This window comes from Argopecten irradians, chromosome 1, assembly GCF_041381155.1.
Source record: "Argopecten irradians isolate NY chromosome 1, Ai_NY, whole genome shotgun sequence".
NCBI classification, from domain to species: Eukaryota; Metazoa; Mollusca; class Bivalvia; order Pectinida; family Pectinidae; genus Argopecten; species Argopecten irradians.
This window is the reverse complement of record NC_091134.1, coordinates 42370636-42390823: the sequence shown is the minus strand read 5'-3', so window position 1 is coordinate 42390823 and position 20188 is coordinate 42370636. Positions and strand designations below refer to the sequence as shown.

The 20188-nt window shown below is 35.9% G+C and overlaps 1 protein-coding gene across 1 annotated transcript; it reads left to right on the top strand.

The window, feature by feature from the left end:
• Nucleotides 1–7383: 7383 nt before the first annotated feature.
• Nucleotides 7384–15891, top strand: LOC138326778 (uncharacterized). Its single transcript, XM_069272811.1, has 10 exons — nt 7384–7720; nt 10779–10938; nt 11274–11444; nt 12080–12171; nt 12635–13121; nt 13519–13741; nt 13919–14008; nt 14483–14691; nt 15079–15282; nt 15679–15891. Exons 1-10 carry the CDS (start codon nt 7404–7406, stop codon nt 15889–15891), a joined length of 2166 nt encoding a protein of 721 aa, XP_069128912.1. The 5' UTR covers nt 7384–7403.
• The last annotated feature ends 4297 nt before the right edge of the window (nt 15892–20188 follow it).

The following is a 20188-nucleotide window of genomic DNA, read 5'->3' as shown; positions in this document are numbered from 1 at the left end:
GTTACTCACCTGGCCCGAACTTGTCTCGGATGAGCATATGTGGCACATGGCATTGTACCATCGTGCGTCGTCCCGTCCGTCCGCCCGTACCGTCAACATATCCTTGGCTCTGGTCCCCCAGAGTTGCTGGAGGGGTAACAAATATTGGCCACAAACAACCTGGGGAGGGGGAACAGAACTTGTATAAATTTTGGCTCTGTCCCCCCAGGAGGCAGGAGGTCGGGGGCCAAATAGGGAAAAATAGAGGTAAATCCCTTTAAATCACTACTTGTCCTAGAGTTTGTGCATGGATTGTAATCCAAAATCAGCCACAAAACATCCTTGGGGGAGGGGAACAGAACTTTGTATAAATTTTGGCCCTTCTGATCCCCCAGGGCAGGAGGGGCGGGGCCCAATAGGGGAAATAGAGGTAAATCCTTTAAATCGCTACTAGTCCTATAGAGTTCTGCATGATTGGAACCAAATTTGGGCCACAAACATCCTTGGGGGAGGGGGAACAGAACTTGGTAAATAAAATTTATGGCTCTGATCCCCCAGGGCAAAGTACTGAAGCGATCTGTCTCTAATTTTATATGTAGTATGTTTGCAAAAGTTTGAAAAGCAGAGAAAAGATCCCTCTTTCCATTGTCAGACATAGATCATTCTTTGGTGGGCGCCAAGATCCCTCTGGTCTACTTTTGATATGAAACTCAGATACCGGGTACTAGTATTATATATTAAGATATTGACCATCATGCTTTTACTGACTTTGTAAGTAGAATTAAATGATTTTAAAGTACATAAATGGCGTGATATTTATCCTGTTATTGAATTGTTATTTACTAATTCTTAATAATGTGCTTTTATCAATCAAATAGTACTATTTTTGCTTTGCATTTTACGTCCATTGTTACCATTGTTACTGCCCTTGTTAATTGTGTTTATCAATTTACACAAGAGCCTTACCTATCAACATTGTTCATGGAGGAGACTTATGGCTTCACCTCTAACCATTTGAACCTCAAATGATCATGAGGAAAAACTTTGATTTTTTTATTTGATTCTCCTGAAAACTCTTATCATGATCTAGTCACCAGAGAGGTGAAAGCCCAGAACATCTGTATAGGTTGTTGTACCAAAAGAAATATTGAGTTCTTTTAATTATAGCAGAAATTCAGTTAGGTTGTTCACTTTACGGTTTCAGCTGTAAAAAACCAATTGTTTTATATACTAGTAACTGGTACATTAAATCAACTTTCTTTCATGTGCAATTTACTTACACAAAGTTTACGATTTGATGTGAAAGTTTATCTCTGTGAATGACTACCTTACTGATATTGACAGATAACTCAATTTTATTTTCATTATCCGCAATTTCTTTTGAATTGTAAATCGTGAAATTTAGTAGCAGAAGAAAGTTGTTTTACAGTGTTCAGTTCAATGTTACATGATCTGTTTGATCTCACGAGGGACAGGTTACCGGAGCATGCTTGTTCAATGTTTTTGTACAGTACATCTTGTTCAAACTGATCCTAGAGTATTCTGACTGTTTAATACTTATATTTTTCTGATGTTTATATAAACACTAACTGTAACCTGAACCCACTTGTTGAAGCTTGAAATGTTGTCTGTTAAACAATCATGTGATATTATAGATGTTTATTGTTTTTTGCATAATGATGTGAATGAGCTATGTGTTGGATCTGTAACATGGTAGCAGATTATTGTGTTATGTACAGCATATTAATTATTGTCTGTTAAAGTTATATGTGCCGTATTTTTCATACTCGCGAATCAAGATGAGTTTTTAATATGTTATTCATCACCAAAATTTACCAACTTTTTGAAAATTACAGTACTTTCAATGCATAGGTTTTAATTTTACATGTACAAATAAGAGCTGAAAATGAATTTTGGCAGTACTGCCAAAAATCATTTATTTACATCAATAGTGAAGTGAAATGAGTACATACGGTCAGACCATGAAGCCAAATTGTGGTCTACAATTTCATTACACATTTTTACAATGTTATTAGTAATTGTAAAGTGATTTCTGCAGGTATGTTTCCATGTAAACATATTTAAGGCATGAAAACAACAATTTTACAGTACAAAATTTCGGTGTTATAACTAACGTTTATAAGTCATCTGAAGCCATTTGAATGATTTTTACAGCTTTATTCATCAAACCTTATGGTTTTTAATAGATTAACGATGAAAAAATAGCACGTCAAAATTTTTGCCCAGTTACGGCACATATAACTTTAATTGAATTAATTTCAATGAAATCTATGTCAAGATAAAATTGGGTTTTCTTTTCATTTATTTTCATAATACATCTATTATGCTTACCCGACATAAATTGTGGGGGGAAAACCCACTAAAAGGCGACAAAAATACAGTTCAAAATATATTGATATAATACATACAAGTGGAACTGGACATGTTACAAAACACTGCCCGATTTTATATAAAGATATAGTGTTTGTGTTGTGAATCCAGTTACCTTGTGGTTGTATTAGGAACCTTGGTGAATAGAATCAGGAGCTTTAAGGCATGTTTTCCTGACCGAGTCTTTGCTATCTCTGGTGATTCTAACAACTGTATCAGTGTCTTTAAGGCATTGTCCTTTTCTTGTGTACTGATCTGTAATCTACCATGGGTGAAATATCCCTGTCTTACACTGCGCACTGCCCGGCACACCTCCTCAGGGACACAGAACGAGCTACAGTTGTTAAGTATGTGTAAACTCACTGCCAGATCAGAAGTATAGGCTGGTGTGCCCTTCCACCAGTTGGGGCCGTATACCTTGACCATCTCATCGACGCTCTCCTGCCACTGGGAGGAGTCCACTCTGCTCCAGTGTATCTCGTCGTCCCTAGAGTTGTACCTGTGGTGCCTCAATATCTGTTTCGCCATTCTGTACAAGTGGGGCACCACTCAAAGAGATCCCTGTAGCGCTGGCTACAATTGTTACTACACTTCCTTAGCCCAGCACAGGGGTCTGACACCTTTATACAGGTGTGGAGATGTATGGAAGTGTCCTTTAGGTAGTCCACCAGTCCTCGGGTAGCTGTGGATATCCCCACTGCCACTTCATGCCAGTTTTGGAATTTACTTTCCTGTGACTGCTTTCGTGGTAGTGACATTTACTAAAAATTAACGTTAAAATGTTAATGTGACGATTTTAAAGATTTTTTTATAAGGGAGAAGTGGCGGACAATAAGTCCCTACCACAAAAATGATGGACAATAAGCTCTTACCACTTAAAAAACCCTTTGGGGAAGTGGCGGACAATAAGCCCTTACCACAAAAAAAGTTTTTGAAGACTTCATATTTATATAAGGGGGAGGTGGCGGACAATGAGCCCCTACCACAGAAAAAGGTTTTCAAAGATTTTATGTAAGGGGGAGATGGAGGCTTATTGTCGTTAATATACGGTAACTACATTGAGACGTTTATCCTACATACACCGCATGCAACGAATATTGAGTAATTATACAAGAAAAGCCACGCGAAACAAAGATTAGATAATTCATGAAACAAATATGGAGGAATTCTGCATTCAAAGAGATGTGACATGGAGACAGACGAAGCAATTCTGCCTTCCTACAGGTGCAGCAAAAGTAATATTGAACAACTTAATATTCCATCAGATGGCTGTGCCATAATAAACGAATTTTCTGTATAATTCTCTTCTCTGACACACAAAACAGAGTTTGCGTAACACAAAACGAAGTTGCAGCAATTACTTGTTTCCAACGGACATTTCAAGGGACACATAAGAAAAAATGAGCAATTCAAGTTATTCAAAAAAATTTGGGAGATGTCAAATTAACTTGAGGAGATTGGGAACTTAATTCTACTGCATATTAGACAATACCGTTAAATAATACAAATATATTCAAAGACATTTTAATAGCGACAAGAAGATGATAAGTATAGAGCAATTTGTGTTCAAGATTGAGCAAATATGACATTCAATTTGAGCCTTCTAGTAAACATCATTACTAGTAAAAAGATTTCTCCTGACAAAGTATTAGCATGTTCTATAAGGGCCAACCCTATAACATATACCTGTCCTAGAAAGTGATAACACAAATCGTAGTCCTTTTTATATCACTAGTTCACTTACTTTGTATCTTCCAAAGTCAGTTACCGTCAACTGTAACACGGGTGTTGGATTTTTATCGTTGTTATAAATAATATAATGTTATACATGTATGGATAATTGGATATACCAGTGACCATACCAGTATAGTATTACGCACTCTTGTGAATGAACAATAGATCAATCAAGGTCCGCACCTCGGTATGTCCGTACAGACACGGATTAGTCTTTTGAATTACGTTATTAAGTTAGAAATTTTATGTACCGTAATATAGGTATAGTATAAACATGTCATGCTATATACATGGACATATATTTAATACACCTGTACATGTACATTCATTATACAATTGATCTATTGGGCTAATGAAGCTATACCTGTATAGTGTCTGTCTTCCAATACCGTTATGCAAGATAGAACAACTCTTCGAACAATGAAGATATCAAAAGATCAACAATTTGTAAAAGGGGGTTGAAAACTAGTTATCAGATTGTATACGTCATAATAGTAATTTTAGTCGTTTTAAGGGGTCTAGACAAACAAAAGATCCCAGAGGGATCTTGTCGCCAACCAAAGAATGATCTATGTCTGACAATTTAAACCGGGACCTTTTCTCTGCTTTTCAAACTCAAAATCAAAGATGGTGGCCTGTCGGCCATTTTGTTTACCGATTGATCCCGAAAGGCAATATGCACAACTAGGGCCCTAGGGGAACCTACGTTCAAGATTTGAAACATATCCCTTCATTCGTTTTTGAGAAATAGCGGTAACAAACTTCAACTATCAAAATCCAAGATAGCGGTCGGCCATCTTATTAACCGGTCGATCCTAAAATGCAATATGCACAAATAGGGCCCTAGGGGAACATACATATGAAATTTGAGACAGATCCCTTCAGTACTTTCTGAGAAATAGTGGTAACAAACTTTAACTATCAAAATCCAAGATGGTTGCCAGTCGGTCCTTAAATGCAATATGCAAAACTAGGGCCATAGCGGAACCTACATATGAAATTTGAGAGAGATCCATAAGGTGCTTTCTGGGAAATAGTGGCAACAAGAGTTGTTAACGTACGTGCGGACGACAGACCACGGACGAAAAAAAGATTTGGAAAAAAACATGATCGGTGAAAATTAAACTTTACATAGTATTTTCACAGGGATCTGGGAATTATTTATAGTTTGTTGCAATGTGGACCCACCAGAGTGCCTACTGTCCATTTTAAACGATTTAGGGTTGGTTTAAAAACGGTAAAATCCTTAGGCTACACCAGATCGAAGGGTTGAAAAGCCCCGAGACAAAACTCTACCCCTTCTGGTGTATAGTATTATGTAGAATATGATTTTTACTGATTTTTGTTTTATCTAAGCCACTAAAAAGTCTAAAAATGACCAATAGGCACTCTGATATAATGTAACCTATTCTCAGACTATCCCTGTGGAGAAGGATAGGAACATAGGAACAGCTTGCGGTGACGAAAGGGACCCAAAGAATAGTTGAATAAACTATTGGACGTAATTCAGCGTCCTTAGCTCATGGTTAATAAAATGTTGTAGAGATGTAAATTCAGTAATTTCACATAATTGTATTGTTTTCTATGCGGAAGACGTGTATAGAGATTTGCCCCTTCGCCTATTTATCGGTAAAAAATCATATCTTGTAGATTATCACAAAATACTTAAAAGATTGATCACTTTTCGATTTAAAGAAATCACCCTGCATATTTCAAAAATTGTCAATAATTTCGGCAATAGCAACCCCTTTATTCACCAAAGCTAACATTCAACTATACCTTCCATTTCGTTTTTACGAAATCATGGTACCACTATGTACGTAGGAGATGCAATTTCCTTGAATAAGGAAAGAATTATTCATTTAACCAGCCACTGAAACTAAATACCGAAATAGTGTGATTTACTCAAAGAACCATCAACATCTAGGGCCAGTCTAGTCCGCTCATCATCGATACTCCAGGGGTTACCATAACTGACGTTATATCCACCCCTGGACTATCTCATAAAACTGAAGGCAGTTCAGAAGAAAATTTCTGACCAATCACAGTGTATGAACGGAAGTTTATAGTACAATCATAAGTTGCTTTTTGTATCGTCACTTGTGAGTATCGAAGCGGGATGAATGAAAACAGGCATGGTATACAGGTCGGTAAAACACCAAATATCGGCATTATTCGTAAATACAAATATGTTTAACATTATAGACGTCTTCATAACATGTATAGAAACAAATTCATGAACATGATTTTGAAAATAATACATCGACTATACAAGTGTCCTCGCAAGCAACTATACATCGCCAGTTCAAAACAATGCAAGTGACTATACAATTTTAACTGATCATCCTACAACTTCAAAATACGATTAAGTAAAAGATATTGTGTCCATAAAGATGTATTTATGTGTTTTATATTGTTGGATTCATTTATAGACCTGTAATGGTGATAGAAATAATGAAAGACAGACAGAATACATGTACCTTAGAATAGTGCAAAATATTAGGCGGGTGTCTCAATTCTTCGATGATGAACAGCAGATCACCTCACAAAAAGTGTCTCAAGTGTTAATGCTGGTTAACCCTCAACATTTCATTAGTCACTGGTTGTTCAATTTTCTATCCATAACGCCGTTTATAACCGAAGATTACAACAAACACGTATAGAATGAATAAAATTGGCAAAAATTGTTCATGATCGATTGTTTCATTTGTCTTAGCAAGTGACCGAGTACCGCTATACAGACTCGCAACTACGAAATTTAAAAAATACTATACACTTCCGTTCATACACTGTGAATCATAGGCATGCAAAGATTTCCTTAGAAGACTACAGAGAGAGCGACGCCCAACTTCAAAGTCACACAGTCAACCACAGTATACCGTTATATGGCTCTTTTGATGTAAATCAAAGGACTAAATTACCTGTTCTGTTCGGTTGCCTCTAGTTTTGCTATGAGATAGTCCAGGGGTGTAGAGATCGTATGTGATCGGAACCCCTGGAGTATCTAGGATGTAGCCGCTATACCTACAATAGGCCTATATCGGCTTTCTTTTAATTTGTCTAATTTTAATATCTACGTCCTTGATTTTAGGTAAACTTAATTGTATAAGTGAATATTTTAGATGAGCTTTTATTCTGAGTTGTAAGCAATTTTTCCATTTCTACATAAGCACGGCTTCTGAGTAAGGTCATATGTGTATATGTTTCTGGTAAGGTGCTGCAGTTGACTGGAGTACAACTTGTTCCCGACAGATTGTTATCACGTGATTTTGTTGTCACATGATCATAAGTTGAACAAAATGGCGGGTGTTTACTATGTGACTTGTTTCCTACTTTCAGTTTATTCGATAGGAGTTGTAACATCAGATTATCCATTCAGGAACACATCTCTATCTTACGTTGAACGGGCTAGAGACTTGGTTAATAGACTAAATGTATCTGAACTCATTCTACAAATGTCCAAAGGCGGAGGAGGAAAGAATGGTGGTCCAGCTCCTTCAATACCTCGCCTCGGCATAGGGCCTTTCCAGTGGGATAGCGAATGTCTAAGAGGGGATGTAGGTGCGGGAAATGCAACCTCGTACCCACAGTCTATCGGTTTGGCTGCTTCTTTTAAGTAAGTATACACACTGGCTAATAAAACATGTTACAAAAATTACCAGTTAGACATAATGAAGTTGATTTTTAATGATTAACCTACTATGTAACTTGGCTTGATTAAATGTGTCAAACATATAAGATGAGAAACGTAAACTGTACGTGTCTATGCTGACTTGATTCAGGTCTTTTTCAAGAGCTGCATTTTATTTGATTTGTCAAGAATAATTCCGTGATAACGGTATCTCATAACAAATAATTACCCAATTAAATGCAATTCACTGGCAATTTTCATTGAAAAAAACCCTTAACAAGTGGCAGGTCTTGCAAATGGAGGAGGATTTCAGTTTATACTGGAAATGGCTTTAGTAGACCATGTAGAAACCTCTCCGTGCCGCGCGCAACCGGAATAACCTGTAAACCGCTGATATCGAGGTCAAATTTTCTGACCACCCGATTATGCATATTTTATAGCTCTAAACCGTGTGACGTCACAATAGTCCGTGGATTATAGCTGTACTACAACTGATGTGCTATCACTTACATCGACGGTCACAGGAAAAGCCGATCAAAGATTTTTTAATGATTACTTTTGAGTGAAGTTAATCGTACAATAACTTTGGCTCGAATTTTTATAACTAAATAAGTGAAATTCGATGGTTCAAATACTCTAATTTATGCTCTAATAGCAAGTATCTTCGTGTAATTATGAAAGAAAATCCACACAGAAATAAAAGTTTCAGATTTTTTTGTCGAGGAGTTCAGCAACGAATATGCTTTATTTCGATAATATTTTCCTGTAGTCTGTATCTTTGATTCATTGTGAAATGCAAAGTTTGTGACAGTAAAATGAAATTTTACGTAACAATTTAAGAAATCCTTGATTAAAGCATCAAGGATATGATGCTTGACATACGTACACACCGATGATTGATCATTACAAACATTGTATTGTGTGTTGCTAACCGAATAAATCGAGATACATTTATTTCAATACCGTAAAACGTTTCCATATTTACTTTTGATATTATAAAAGATCAAATAAACGAGATATTAAGCAAAACAAACTATTTTTTCAGACCGTGCGGTCGCTTTCAAGTTTTAATCGATATACGAGTAGAATCACCGATATTATAGATATATAATTAGCCATGCCTTTGGTTTGATGGTTATGTAATACCTTGACCAGGATGTTGTTTACCTGTACACAACGCCATTCATCGAACTCACCTGTAATTATCTGGCCGCGGGCAATTTGCTATTCGGTGGACTATATCGGGTATTTGCTATTGTCTTACTGTCAATCAGGTTAGGACATCCGTTAATTGGATTGTGATTTGAATTATGGAAACCCCGTACATCTATGCTCTAGGTTTTTTATTGTCACCTCCATTTTTAAAATGAAGATGTAAAAGCAAATGGAAATAAAATATACCTGATCATACCTAGGAGTATATATTACATACACACATATATATATATGTCGTACACAGGTAAAACAAAAATGGAAGGTGACTTATTCAGAAACAAAAATGGTTCTAAGAACTATTTCAACTAAAGATTTAACCTTAAAAATCATTCCAGTCTAGAACTGTAATTACGGAATCGTGGCATATAGCAATCTTCCGTAATTTCTAAGGTATTAGTAAAAATTCTAAGCATGTATTTTCACCGTTTCGAATCTAAATGTACATGTATAGTCATACAAGAAAGGTTACAACATTATCACACTAAATATGCTTATTTAAATATCACTTAGTATATTTTTAAAAAGGTACAAGATATTATATCTATTTATAATGCCTGTATACAAGTAATTTCAATTTTCATTTGAACACTTTATGTGGTTACTTTTTGGATTATACGATAAATGTTCAAATATTACTATTAAATCTCGGTATGATACAAAACGGTCGACAATGAATATACTATATTAAGGATTTAGTTTAATTTTGAAATAATGAATTTAAATCTACACTTAAACTGTGATTTAGGAACATATATCAGAAATACCATTGATATATTTCTGCTTTTTAGTAAGCGTTATGGATAAAGTTTCAAAGGCAACAATATAGATATACATATTATTTTCGTTGTAAGTTCGGTACTGTTACTCCAATATCACATAACTAATAACCGTCCACATTTTATTTTTACTCAAAAACTGTGCCGTGTTTGCATCGTTATAGAAGAAGTTTGAAATAAAAACACGGATTCTAGATATATTCATGCTAAATTTGGTCTCAGACCAAACTGATCCGAACATCATTTTGATATCGCTATCAAACTGGACTGATTATCTAATCTAAAGTTAGATATATGCTTGTCTGAATTTTTTAAGTGGTGTAAATGGAATGTTTTGAAACTGTAAATATCTACATCATAAAGCTAGAATAACCATTTACTCGAAAAACTCAAATTGTATATCTAACGTATACGTATATATGCTGTATACATGTATAGTACTAGGCTTACCTTGTGTAGCCGCGGACTACTCTAACATCACAAGACCACGTGACCACCTAGCTCATTATCTCTGAACCGTAGTCGACACTACCCGTAAATCACGACCAAAACCAACCGATAGCGCTAAAAGATAGGCGATTCGTTGGGTGGGACTTAATTTTTCATTCATCCAAAGCAATATCCTGACGTATTACAAAAAAAAAAAATTGGCTGCACAAATCCTTTAAAACAAACAATTCTCTGGGACAGCTGATCGCGGATTAGCTGTCCCAGATTAGCGGAGGTGCGTCCTTAATATCCACAGAACAAGTCCCTTTAAGATTTTAAACATTGCTATGGCCTATATAAGTGCAAATATGGTAAGGGGGAAGATTACCAGGCACTAGTTCGTAGTTGTAGGATACCGATAATGAATAAAGCTTGTTGTAACTATATGTATGGCGTTCATTGTTTTGGTTTTTATGCATCATTTTAAATTAAACAATATTTCCTTGCTTTATTACACTTTAGATGAAATATATATTATATTAATTACATTATATATATTAATATATATTAAATATATTATATTAATATCAAGACCTGTATAAAGTGAAGCATTACCATTACAGTCCAGAACTACTGTATGAAGTATCTGAAGCGACTGCCATAGAAGTTCGAGCCAAGTATAACAATTTTCGTAAAAACAATGACTACTCAGACCACACTGGTCTCAGTTGCTTTAGTCCAGTCATCAATATCATGAGGCATCCATTGTGGGGACGAAATCAGGTGAGATATGTGCAAAATATTGCTCTATAAACTGAGAAACAGTTCTGGTAATTTAAGGTTTACAGTGTTTATAACTATTTCTGTGGAACTATATGTCAATATGTAGATCTATAAATCTTCAACTCTGCATAGATTCTACCACAGTTATCTATAATGCAAAATTATTGAAGAGCTTTTGTTTGTGAAAATGAAGAAGAGATTAGGCCTACTTTCTGTGATCAATGGATTAAATTTAATATTATTGGATTTACTTATAAATGTACAGAGTACAGGTACATTACCTTTGCTCGATCATTTCTGCTGTAACATGTATGAGGTTTATTTAATATGGACAGGAAACTTATGGGGAGGATCCATATCTGTCTGGCCTGCTTGCTCAGGCTTTTGTACATGGACTACAGGGTCAACATTCCAAATATAGACGTGCCAATGTAGTATGTAAACACTTTGCTGCCTACAGTGGACCAGAAAATAGACCTGTCTCCCGGCTCCAATTCAACGCTGAGGTAAGTAGGCTAGAGAATAGGCCTGTCTCCCATCTCCAATTCAACCCTGAGGTAAGTAGGTTAGTGGATAGACCTCTCTAGTGTCTCCCGTCTCTAATTCAATACTGAGATAAGTATGCTAGAGAATAGACCTCTCTAGTGTCTTCCGGCTCCAATTCAATACTGAGGTAAGTAGGCTAGAGCATAGATATAGTGTATCTCCTGTCTCCAATTCAACAAATAGACATGTCTTGCATCTCCAATTCAAAGCTGAGATAAGTATAAGTTAGAGAATAGACCTGTCTCCTGTCTTTAATTCAATGCTGGGGTAAGTAGGCTTGAGAATAGACCTATCTCCCATCTCCAATTCAATGCTGTAGTAAGTAATAGGCTAGAGAATACACCTGTCTCCTGTCTCCTGTCTCTAATTTCACTTTGAGGTAAGTAGTCCAGAAAATATCTGGTACCTAAGGTACCTGAATGCTGAGGTAGAATAGAAATATTTAAAGCTATATTCCAGTTACAATTGTTTCTTTTGTTCATTATAAAATTGAAAAATCTAATGACTTGTACTCCAAGAATTGAGGATCAATCTGAGAACCACAGTATTTGTGATTATTAATTTGAATACAGTGTATATATTATTATTTTAACAGGTAAATGAGCGTGACCTTCGAATGACCTTTCTGCCCCAGTTTGAGGCGTGTGTAAAGGCTGGAGCTGGAGGCATCATGTGTAGTTACAATAGGTATTTAACTATATTTATCATACACAATTCCACATTATTTGGCTCTAATGATGCCTACCAAATCTATACTCTACATCTAGAATGGTTGATGCTGCAATTTACAAAACAATGCTAGAGGGAAAAGTAAAGTTTAAGTTTTGATTTTAAGAGATTTAGTCATTACAACAGCTGTGATAACATGAGGTCATGGAATACACTACTCTTTGGTTTGGATTTCTAGTATCACTTCCGTTGTTTCCTTTACCATGGTACTTTATGAAAGGTAAATTCCAATTATCTACCGTAAATCTTAAGATAAACTTTGCCATTACCTACAGGGTCAATAAAGAACTGGCCATATGTTGCAATGTTTTAGTTTATCATACAGTATAATTTAAGATTATTCTTCATAAGTGTAGTAATGGTTTGCCATGCCAAAGTTGAAAGTCTCTGTGAATGTTTAACTGTTATTTGTTTGTTCCAGCATCAATGGTGTTCCTTCCTGCACCAATAAGAAGCTTCTGATAGACATTTTGAGGAAGGAATGGGGCTTTGATGGATTTGTTGTCAGTGATGCCGGGGCAGTTGAGTTCATTGTCCTCGACCACATGTACTACCCTGATGCCATTACGACGGCTGTAAAATGTGCCGAGGCTGGCCTCAATCTGGAACTTTCACCAGGGACATTCCTGTACAGGACAACAATGTTCAGTTATCTAAACAAGGCCCTGGAGATGGGACGGATTAACAAACAACTGCTCATTGACAGAGTGATGCCATTATTCCTCACCAGATTGAGGCTCGGAGAATTTGATCCACCTGCACTGAACCCCGATAATAAACTGAACTTATCAGTCATACAAAGTCCTGAGCACAGGGACTTGGCAATCAAGGCAGCATCACAGTCTTTTGTTCTGCTGAAAAACTCAAACGGGTTCCTTCCAATCATAAGGAAATTAGAAACATTAGCAGTAAGTTGTAAAATATAAATGATATGTAACGGTATCAGTGATTGGTTTGTAAATAGCCAATCATCAGTCAGTTAATGATGCAATGTAGTTGTAAGTGACCAATCATAAGCCAGATAAAAGTTGCTGTAAGTCACCAATCGTAAGTCAGATAAAGGTTGCTGTAAGTTACCAATTATGGGCCAGTTACTAGTTGTGATTTACTAATCTTTTCTGAATAGTTAAACTTAAAGGTAGTTTTAAGTGGTCAATCAAAAACCTGATAAAATTTTATCATAATACATTATGTATTTATAAAAAAAATACCGTTACCAGTCAGATAATAGATGTAGTGATAAGCTTGCATTCTGACAACACCATCACAAGTAAATTATATCTTACTTTTATATATTACATTCAGATTGTTGGACCGATGGCTGACAACCCTTTACAGTTGATGGGAGACTATCATCCAGACGTTGACTCAAAGTTTATGACGACCCCGAAAAGTGGCTTATCCAAACTCGGTTCCAAAGTCTTGTATACAGCAGGTTGTAGTGACCTTGCATGTGATCACTATGATGAGTCAGGGGTCAAGGCCGCAGTTTCTGAGGCAGACGTCACAATAGTTTGTCTGGGAACAGGTAACTCTTTTTCATGATCTCTCTAACACTGAACAAGGTCATTTTAATCTCCCATTGTTTCTTATGGAAAAGTTGATGTTATGGTCTGGTATGTAAAATGTCACTTATATGTGTATTTCACTTTTTAACATTTTTTCCCCTTTGCAAGTATCTGCTATCTTCATGTTGATACTACAGGTAATGCACTTGAATCAGAGACAATGGACCGTGCAGACATGTCGCTACCCATTGGCCAGATTCAGCTTCTCAAGGACTCTATACGCTTTGGTAGGTATAATACATATCAGTTTGGTGCTTGATTCCGAAACAAATTACGTGTATCTCCCTATAAAGTACAATTTTTTTAGAAAAATGTTAATGATCTTCCCTTAAAGTCAGATAATGTCTATATTACAGTTGTCTCCCCTTTAAGTCAGATTACGTCCTTTAATTGTCTGCTCTCAAACATAGTGTGTCTGCATGACAGTTTGAGTTGTTTCTCCTCAGTTAAATTGTGTCTAGGTGGTACAATTTAGTATGAATTATCTCCCCTTGAAGTTGGATTATGTCTGCAAAAGTTTTTTTCTTCAAAGTTAGATAGTTTCAAGGCGGTAATAAGAATTATTGGATGATGGTATTGTTATAATGTTTAAAGATACCAATTAACAAAAAACACAAGTGTACATTTAGCCATGCTTATCTCTCCTTTCCTTGTAGTCAAATGGCAAGTGATGTAATTTTATAACAAACTTTCCATTATAGGCCGAGGGAAAGTGGTGTTACTCCTATTTAGTGCTGGGCCAGTCGACATCAGATTGGCCCAAACATCTCTAGAGGTGATGGCCATCATGCAATGCTTCTTCCCGGCCCAGGCGACTGGAAGTGCTCTGTACAATGTCCTCACCTTCGCCACACCAGACAGCAATCCATCTGGACGACTTCCTTACACTTGGTACTCGGACATGAGTCAGGTATAGTATATAAGGGCTAGACTATATCCTTAGGGAGTAATACCATGTATTGGACCTTTTTGGTTTGGACAAGTGGATTTTTGGATTGCCTACAGTACATCTAATGATTTTCTTTTGGTTTCTATTTGTTTCACTTTTTATTGTTATTACCAGTAAATTAATGGCCATCCAGTTTCTCAAAAACATTACCATTAGCCCTGCCTCCTTGGCTTGTGAGTTCGAAACTTACACTTTCATTCACTGAGCCTTAGTCAGTGGGTTTTTCTGGTTACTTTAACTCTAGCTTTCTTCTAACTACTAAATCTGTCCTTATATGACCTTGGCTATTAAAAGTACAAACAAAAAACATCAGTTTCTCTAATGACCTCTCTATTCAATTTCCACTAGGTGGGGTCTATGACGGACTACAGTTTGACCAACATGACCTATCGGTACTTCTCAGATGACCCGCTCTATCCATTTGGTTATGGTCTGTCCTACACACAGTTTGGATACAGTCAGCTAACCATCAAACCAGCCAAGGTCAAGGTTGGGGCAAATGTCACAGTAACATTCAAGGTTGCCAACACTGGGAAATATGAAGGAGCTGAGGTTAGTAAATACTTGTAACTACTATACCGATATTTCAGTCTGTTACTTGCTCATCACATCAAATAAGTTCAAGGTCACAGCAACATTAAATGTCGCCAACACTAGGAAATATTAAGGAACACATTATTCCTTTGTTGGATATAAAATTCTAGCTTTTAGTAGATTGTATTTCTTGTATGTCCTTTGTGAGAATCCCGTCTTTGCATTTTACAGAGTTAGCTCCCTTTCGGGTTGGTATCCATGGTGATGTCATTATTTTGTGAGTGCAATGCATGTTGTTTTTCCGAAAAGAATGAAGTTATGCTTGCAAACACATGACCTCACAATCAATACCTATGCACAAGGGCAGATAACTCTGTAATATGCAAATACAGAATATTTATGTGTTGTTTGTAGGTATCCCAGATCTATATTTCCTGGCACAATGCAAGTGACATGCCGCGGTACCAGTTAGTAGGCACAAAGAGGACACACCTAATCCCAGGTCAGACACAGTCGTGTCAGGTCATCATTACGGCCCATCAGACAGCAGTGTGGGACGGTACAGGCCTAGTCAACAAACCAGGTAATGGTTTATCTCTTAATGAATCCAACATCAATATAGAGTAGTTTAAGGATTATTAAGATATGATTTTGATCAGATGGTCTCTTCAGTATGAAAATGTTTGAGTCTGTGTTTATCAGAATATCAGAGTCTGTGTTTATCAGAATATCAATATTAACAATACAGTGTAAACAGAATATCAATATTAACAATACAGTGTAAACAAGTGTGTGAGGTGTGTACCTGTATGATCATGTTATAGATATATAGTGTGTGAGGTGTGTACCTGTATGATCATGTTATAGATATATGGTGTGTGAGGTGTGTACCTGTATGATCATGTTATAGATATATGGTGTGTGAGGTGTGTACCTGTATGATCATGTTATAGATATATGGTGTGTGAGGTGTGTACCTGTATGATCATGTTATAGATATATAGTGTGTGAGGTGTGTACCTGTATGATCATGTTATAGATATATAGTGTGTGAGGTGTGTACCTGTATGATCATGTTATAGATATATGGTGTGTGAGGTGTGTACCTGTATGATCATGTTATAGATATATGGTGTGTGAGGTGTGTACCTGTATGATCATGTTATAGATATATAGTGTGTGAGGTGTGTACCTGTATGATCATGTTATAGATATATGGTGTGTGAGGTGTGTACCTGTATGATCATGTTATAGATATATGGTGTGTGAGGTGTGTACCTGTATGATCATGTTATAGATATATGGTGTGTGAGGTGTGTACCTGTATGATCATGTTATAGATATATGGTGTGTGAGGTGTGTACCTGTATGATCATGTTATAGATATATGGTGTGTGAGGTGTGTACCTGTATGATCATGTTATAGATATATAGTGTGTGAGGTGTGTACCTGTATGATCATGTTATAGATATATGGTGTGTGAGGTGTGTACCTGTATGATCATGTTATAGATATATATAGTGTGTGAGGTGTGTACCTGTATGATCATGTTATAGATATATGGTGTGTGAGGTGTGTACCTGTATGATCATGTTATAGATATATAGTGTGTGAGGTGTGTACCTGTATGATCATGTTATAGATATATAGTGTGTGAGGTGTGTACCTGTTGATCATGTTATAGATATATGGTGTGTGAGGTGTGTACCTGTATGATCATGTTATAGATATATAGTGTGTGAGGTGTGTACCTGTATGATCATGTTATAGATATATGGTGTGTGAGGTGTGTACCTGTTGATCATGTATAGATATATGGTGTGTGACCTGTATGATCATGTTATAGATATATGGTGTGTGAGATGTGTACCTGTATGATCATGTTATAGATATATGGTGTGTGAGATGTGTACCTGTATGATCATGTTATAGATATATGGTGTGTGAGATGTGTACCTGTATGATCATGTTATAGATATATGGTGTGTGAGTGTGTACCTGTATGATCATGTTATAGATATATGGTGTGTGAGGTGTGTACCTGTATGATCATGTTATAGATATATGGTGTGTGAGGTGTGTACCTGTATGATCATGTTATAGATATATGGTGTGTGAGGTGTGTACCTGTATGATCATGTTATAGATATATAGTGTGTGAGGTGTGTACCTGTATGATCATGTTATAGATATATAGTGTGTGAGGTGTGTACTGTATGATAGTTATAGATACCTGTATGATCATGTTATAGATATATAGTGTGTGAGATGTGTGTACCTGTATGATCATGTTATAGATATATGGTGTGTGAGGTGTGTACCTGTATGATCATGTTATAGATATATGGTGTGTGAGGTGTGTACCTGTATGATCATGTTATAGATATATGGTGTGTGAGGTGTGTACCTGTATGATCATGTTATAGATATATAGTGTGTGAGGTGTGTACCTGTATGATCATGTTATAGATATATGGTGTGTGAGGTGTGTACCTGTATGATCATGTTATAGATATATGGTGTGTGAGGTGTGTACCTGTATGATCATGTTATAGATATATGGTGTGTGAGGTGTGTACCTGTATGATCATGTTATAGATATATAGTGTGTGAGGTGTGTACCTGTATGATCATGTTATAGATATATAGTGTGTGAGGTGTGTACCTGTATGATCATGTTATAGATATATAGTGTGTGAGGTGTGTACCTGTATGATCATGTTATAGATATATAGTGTGTGAGGTGTGTACCTGTATGATCATGTTATAGATATATAGTGTGTGAGGTGTGTACCTGTATGATCATGTTATAGATATATAGTGTGTGAGGTGTGTACCTGTATGATCATGTTATAGATATATAGTGTGTGAGGTGTGTACCTGTATGATCATGTTATAGATGTATATTGTAGTGTGTGTGAGGTGTGTACCTGTATGATCATGTTATAGATATATAGTGTGTGAGGTGTGTACCTGTATGATCATGTTATAGATATATAGTGTGTGAGGTGTGTACCTGTGAGTGTGTGTTACCTGTATGATGTGTACCTGTTATATGATATAGATATAGTGTGTGAGGTGTGTGTATGATCATGTTATATATATATAGTGTGTGAGGTGTGTACCTGTATGATCATGTTATAGATATATAGTGTGTGAGGTGTGTGTACCTGTATGATCATGTTATAGATATATGGTGTGTGAGGTGTGTACCTGTATGATCATGTTATAGATATATAGTGTGTGCTTGTTAATGTACCTGTATGATCATGTTATAGATACTGTGAACCACACTGATTTACTTCCTTTTAGAGTGTGACAGGAAATTCCTAGTGCATTTGTATAGTGTTTTTTTCTTGTTTTTCATGCCTCGTGTGACAAAGAGTGTGACAGAATTTTATTATAGTATAATAGGAATGTCTTGTGTTCAAGAGTGTGACAGAATTATTAGTATTATACAGAAGAGTGTGATAGTATAGTATTATACTGTCTTGTGTTCAAGAGTGTGACAGAATTATAGTATTATACTGTCTTGTGTTCAAGAGTGTGACAGAATTATAGTATTATACTGTTTGTGTTCAAGAGTGTGACAGAATTATAGTATTATACTGTCCTTGTGTTCAAGAGTGTGACAGAATTATAGTATATATTATACTGTCTTGTGTTCAAGAGTGTTGACAGAATTATAGTATTATACTGCCTTGTGTTCAAGAGTGTGACAGAATTATAGTATTATACTGTCTTGTGTTCAAGAGTGTGACAGAATTATAGTATTATACTGTCTTGTGTTCAAGAGTGTGACAGAATTATAGTATTATACTGAGTGTTCAAGAGTGTGACAGAATTATAGTATTATACTGTCTTGTGTTCAAGAGTGTGACAGAATTATAGTATTATACTGTCTTGTGTGTCAAGAGTGTGACAGAATTATAGTATTATACTGTCTTGTGTTCAAGAGTGTGACAGAATTATAGTATTATACTGTCTTGTGTTCAAGAGTGTGACAGAATTATAGTATTATACTGCCTTGTGTTCAAGAGTGTGACAGAATTATAGTATTATACTGTCTTGTGTTCAAGAGTGTGACAGAATTATAGTATTATACTGTCTTGTGTTCAAGAGTGTGACAGAATTATAGTATTATACTGTCTTGTGTTCAAGAGTGTGACAGAATTATAGTATTATACTGTCTTGTGTTCAAGAGTGTGACAGAATTATAGTATTATACTGCCTTGTGTTCAAGAGTGTGACAGAATTATAGTATTATACTGTCTTGTGTTCAAGAGTGTGACAGAATTATAGTTTATACTGGTATTTACGTATCTTGTGTTCAAGAGTGTGACAGAATTATAGTATTATACTGCTTGTGTTCAAGAGTGTGACAGAATTATAGTATTATACTGCCTTGTGTTCAAGAGTGTGACAGAATTATAGTATTATACTGTCTTGTGTTCAAGAGTGTGACAGAATTATAGTATTATACTGTCTTGTGTACAAGAGTGTGACAGAATTATAGTATTATACTGTGTTGTGTTATACAAGAGTGTGACAGAATTATAGTATTATACTGTCTTGTGTACAAGAGTGTGACAGAATTATAGTATTATACTGTCTTGTGTTCAAGAGTGTGACAGAATTATAGTATTATACTGCCTTGTGTTCAAGAGATTGTGACAGAATTATAGTATTATACTGCCTTGTGTTCAAGAGTGTACAGAATTATAGTGATACAGAATTATAGTTGTATTTAGTATTACTGTCTTGTGTACAAGAGTGTGTGACAGAATTAGAGTATTATAACTGCCTTGTGTTCAAGAGTGTGACAGAATTATAGTATTATACTGTCTTGTGTACTAGAGTGTGACAGAATTATAGTATTATACTGTCTTGTGTACAAGAGTGTGACAGAATTATAGTATTATA

Excerpts from the sequence above, each read along its gene's own strand:
- LOC138326778 (XM_069272811.1), top strand. The coding sequence starts at position 7,404 with ATGGCGGGTGTTTACTATGTGACTTGTTTCCTACTTTCAGTTTATTCG. Across the intron at positions 11,445-12,079 it reads GGCTCCAATTCAACGCTGAG|GTAAATGAGCGTGACCTTCG; the intron begins GTAAGTAGGCTA and ends TTATTTTAACAG. Across the intron at positions 12,172-12,634 it reads ATCATGTGTAGTTACAATAG|CATCAATGGTGTTCCTTCCT; the intron begins GTATTTAACTAT and ends TGTTTGTTCCAG.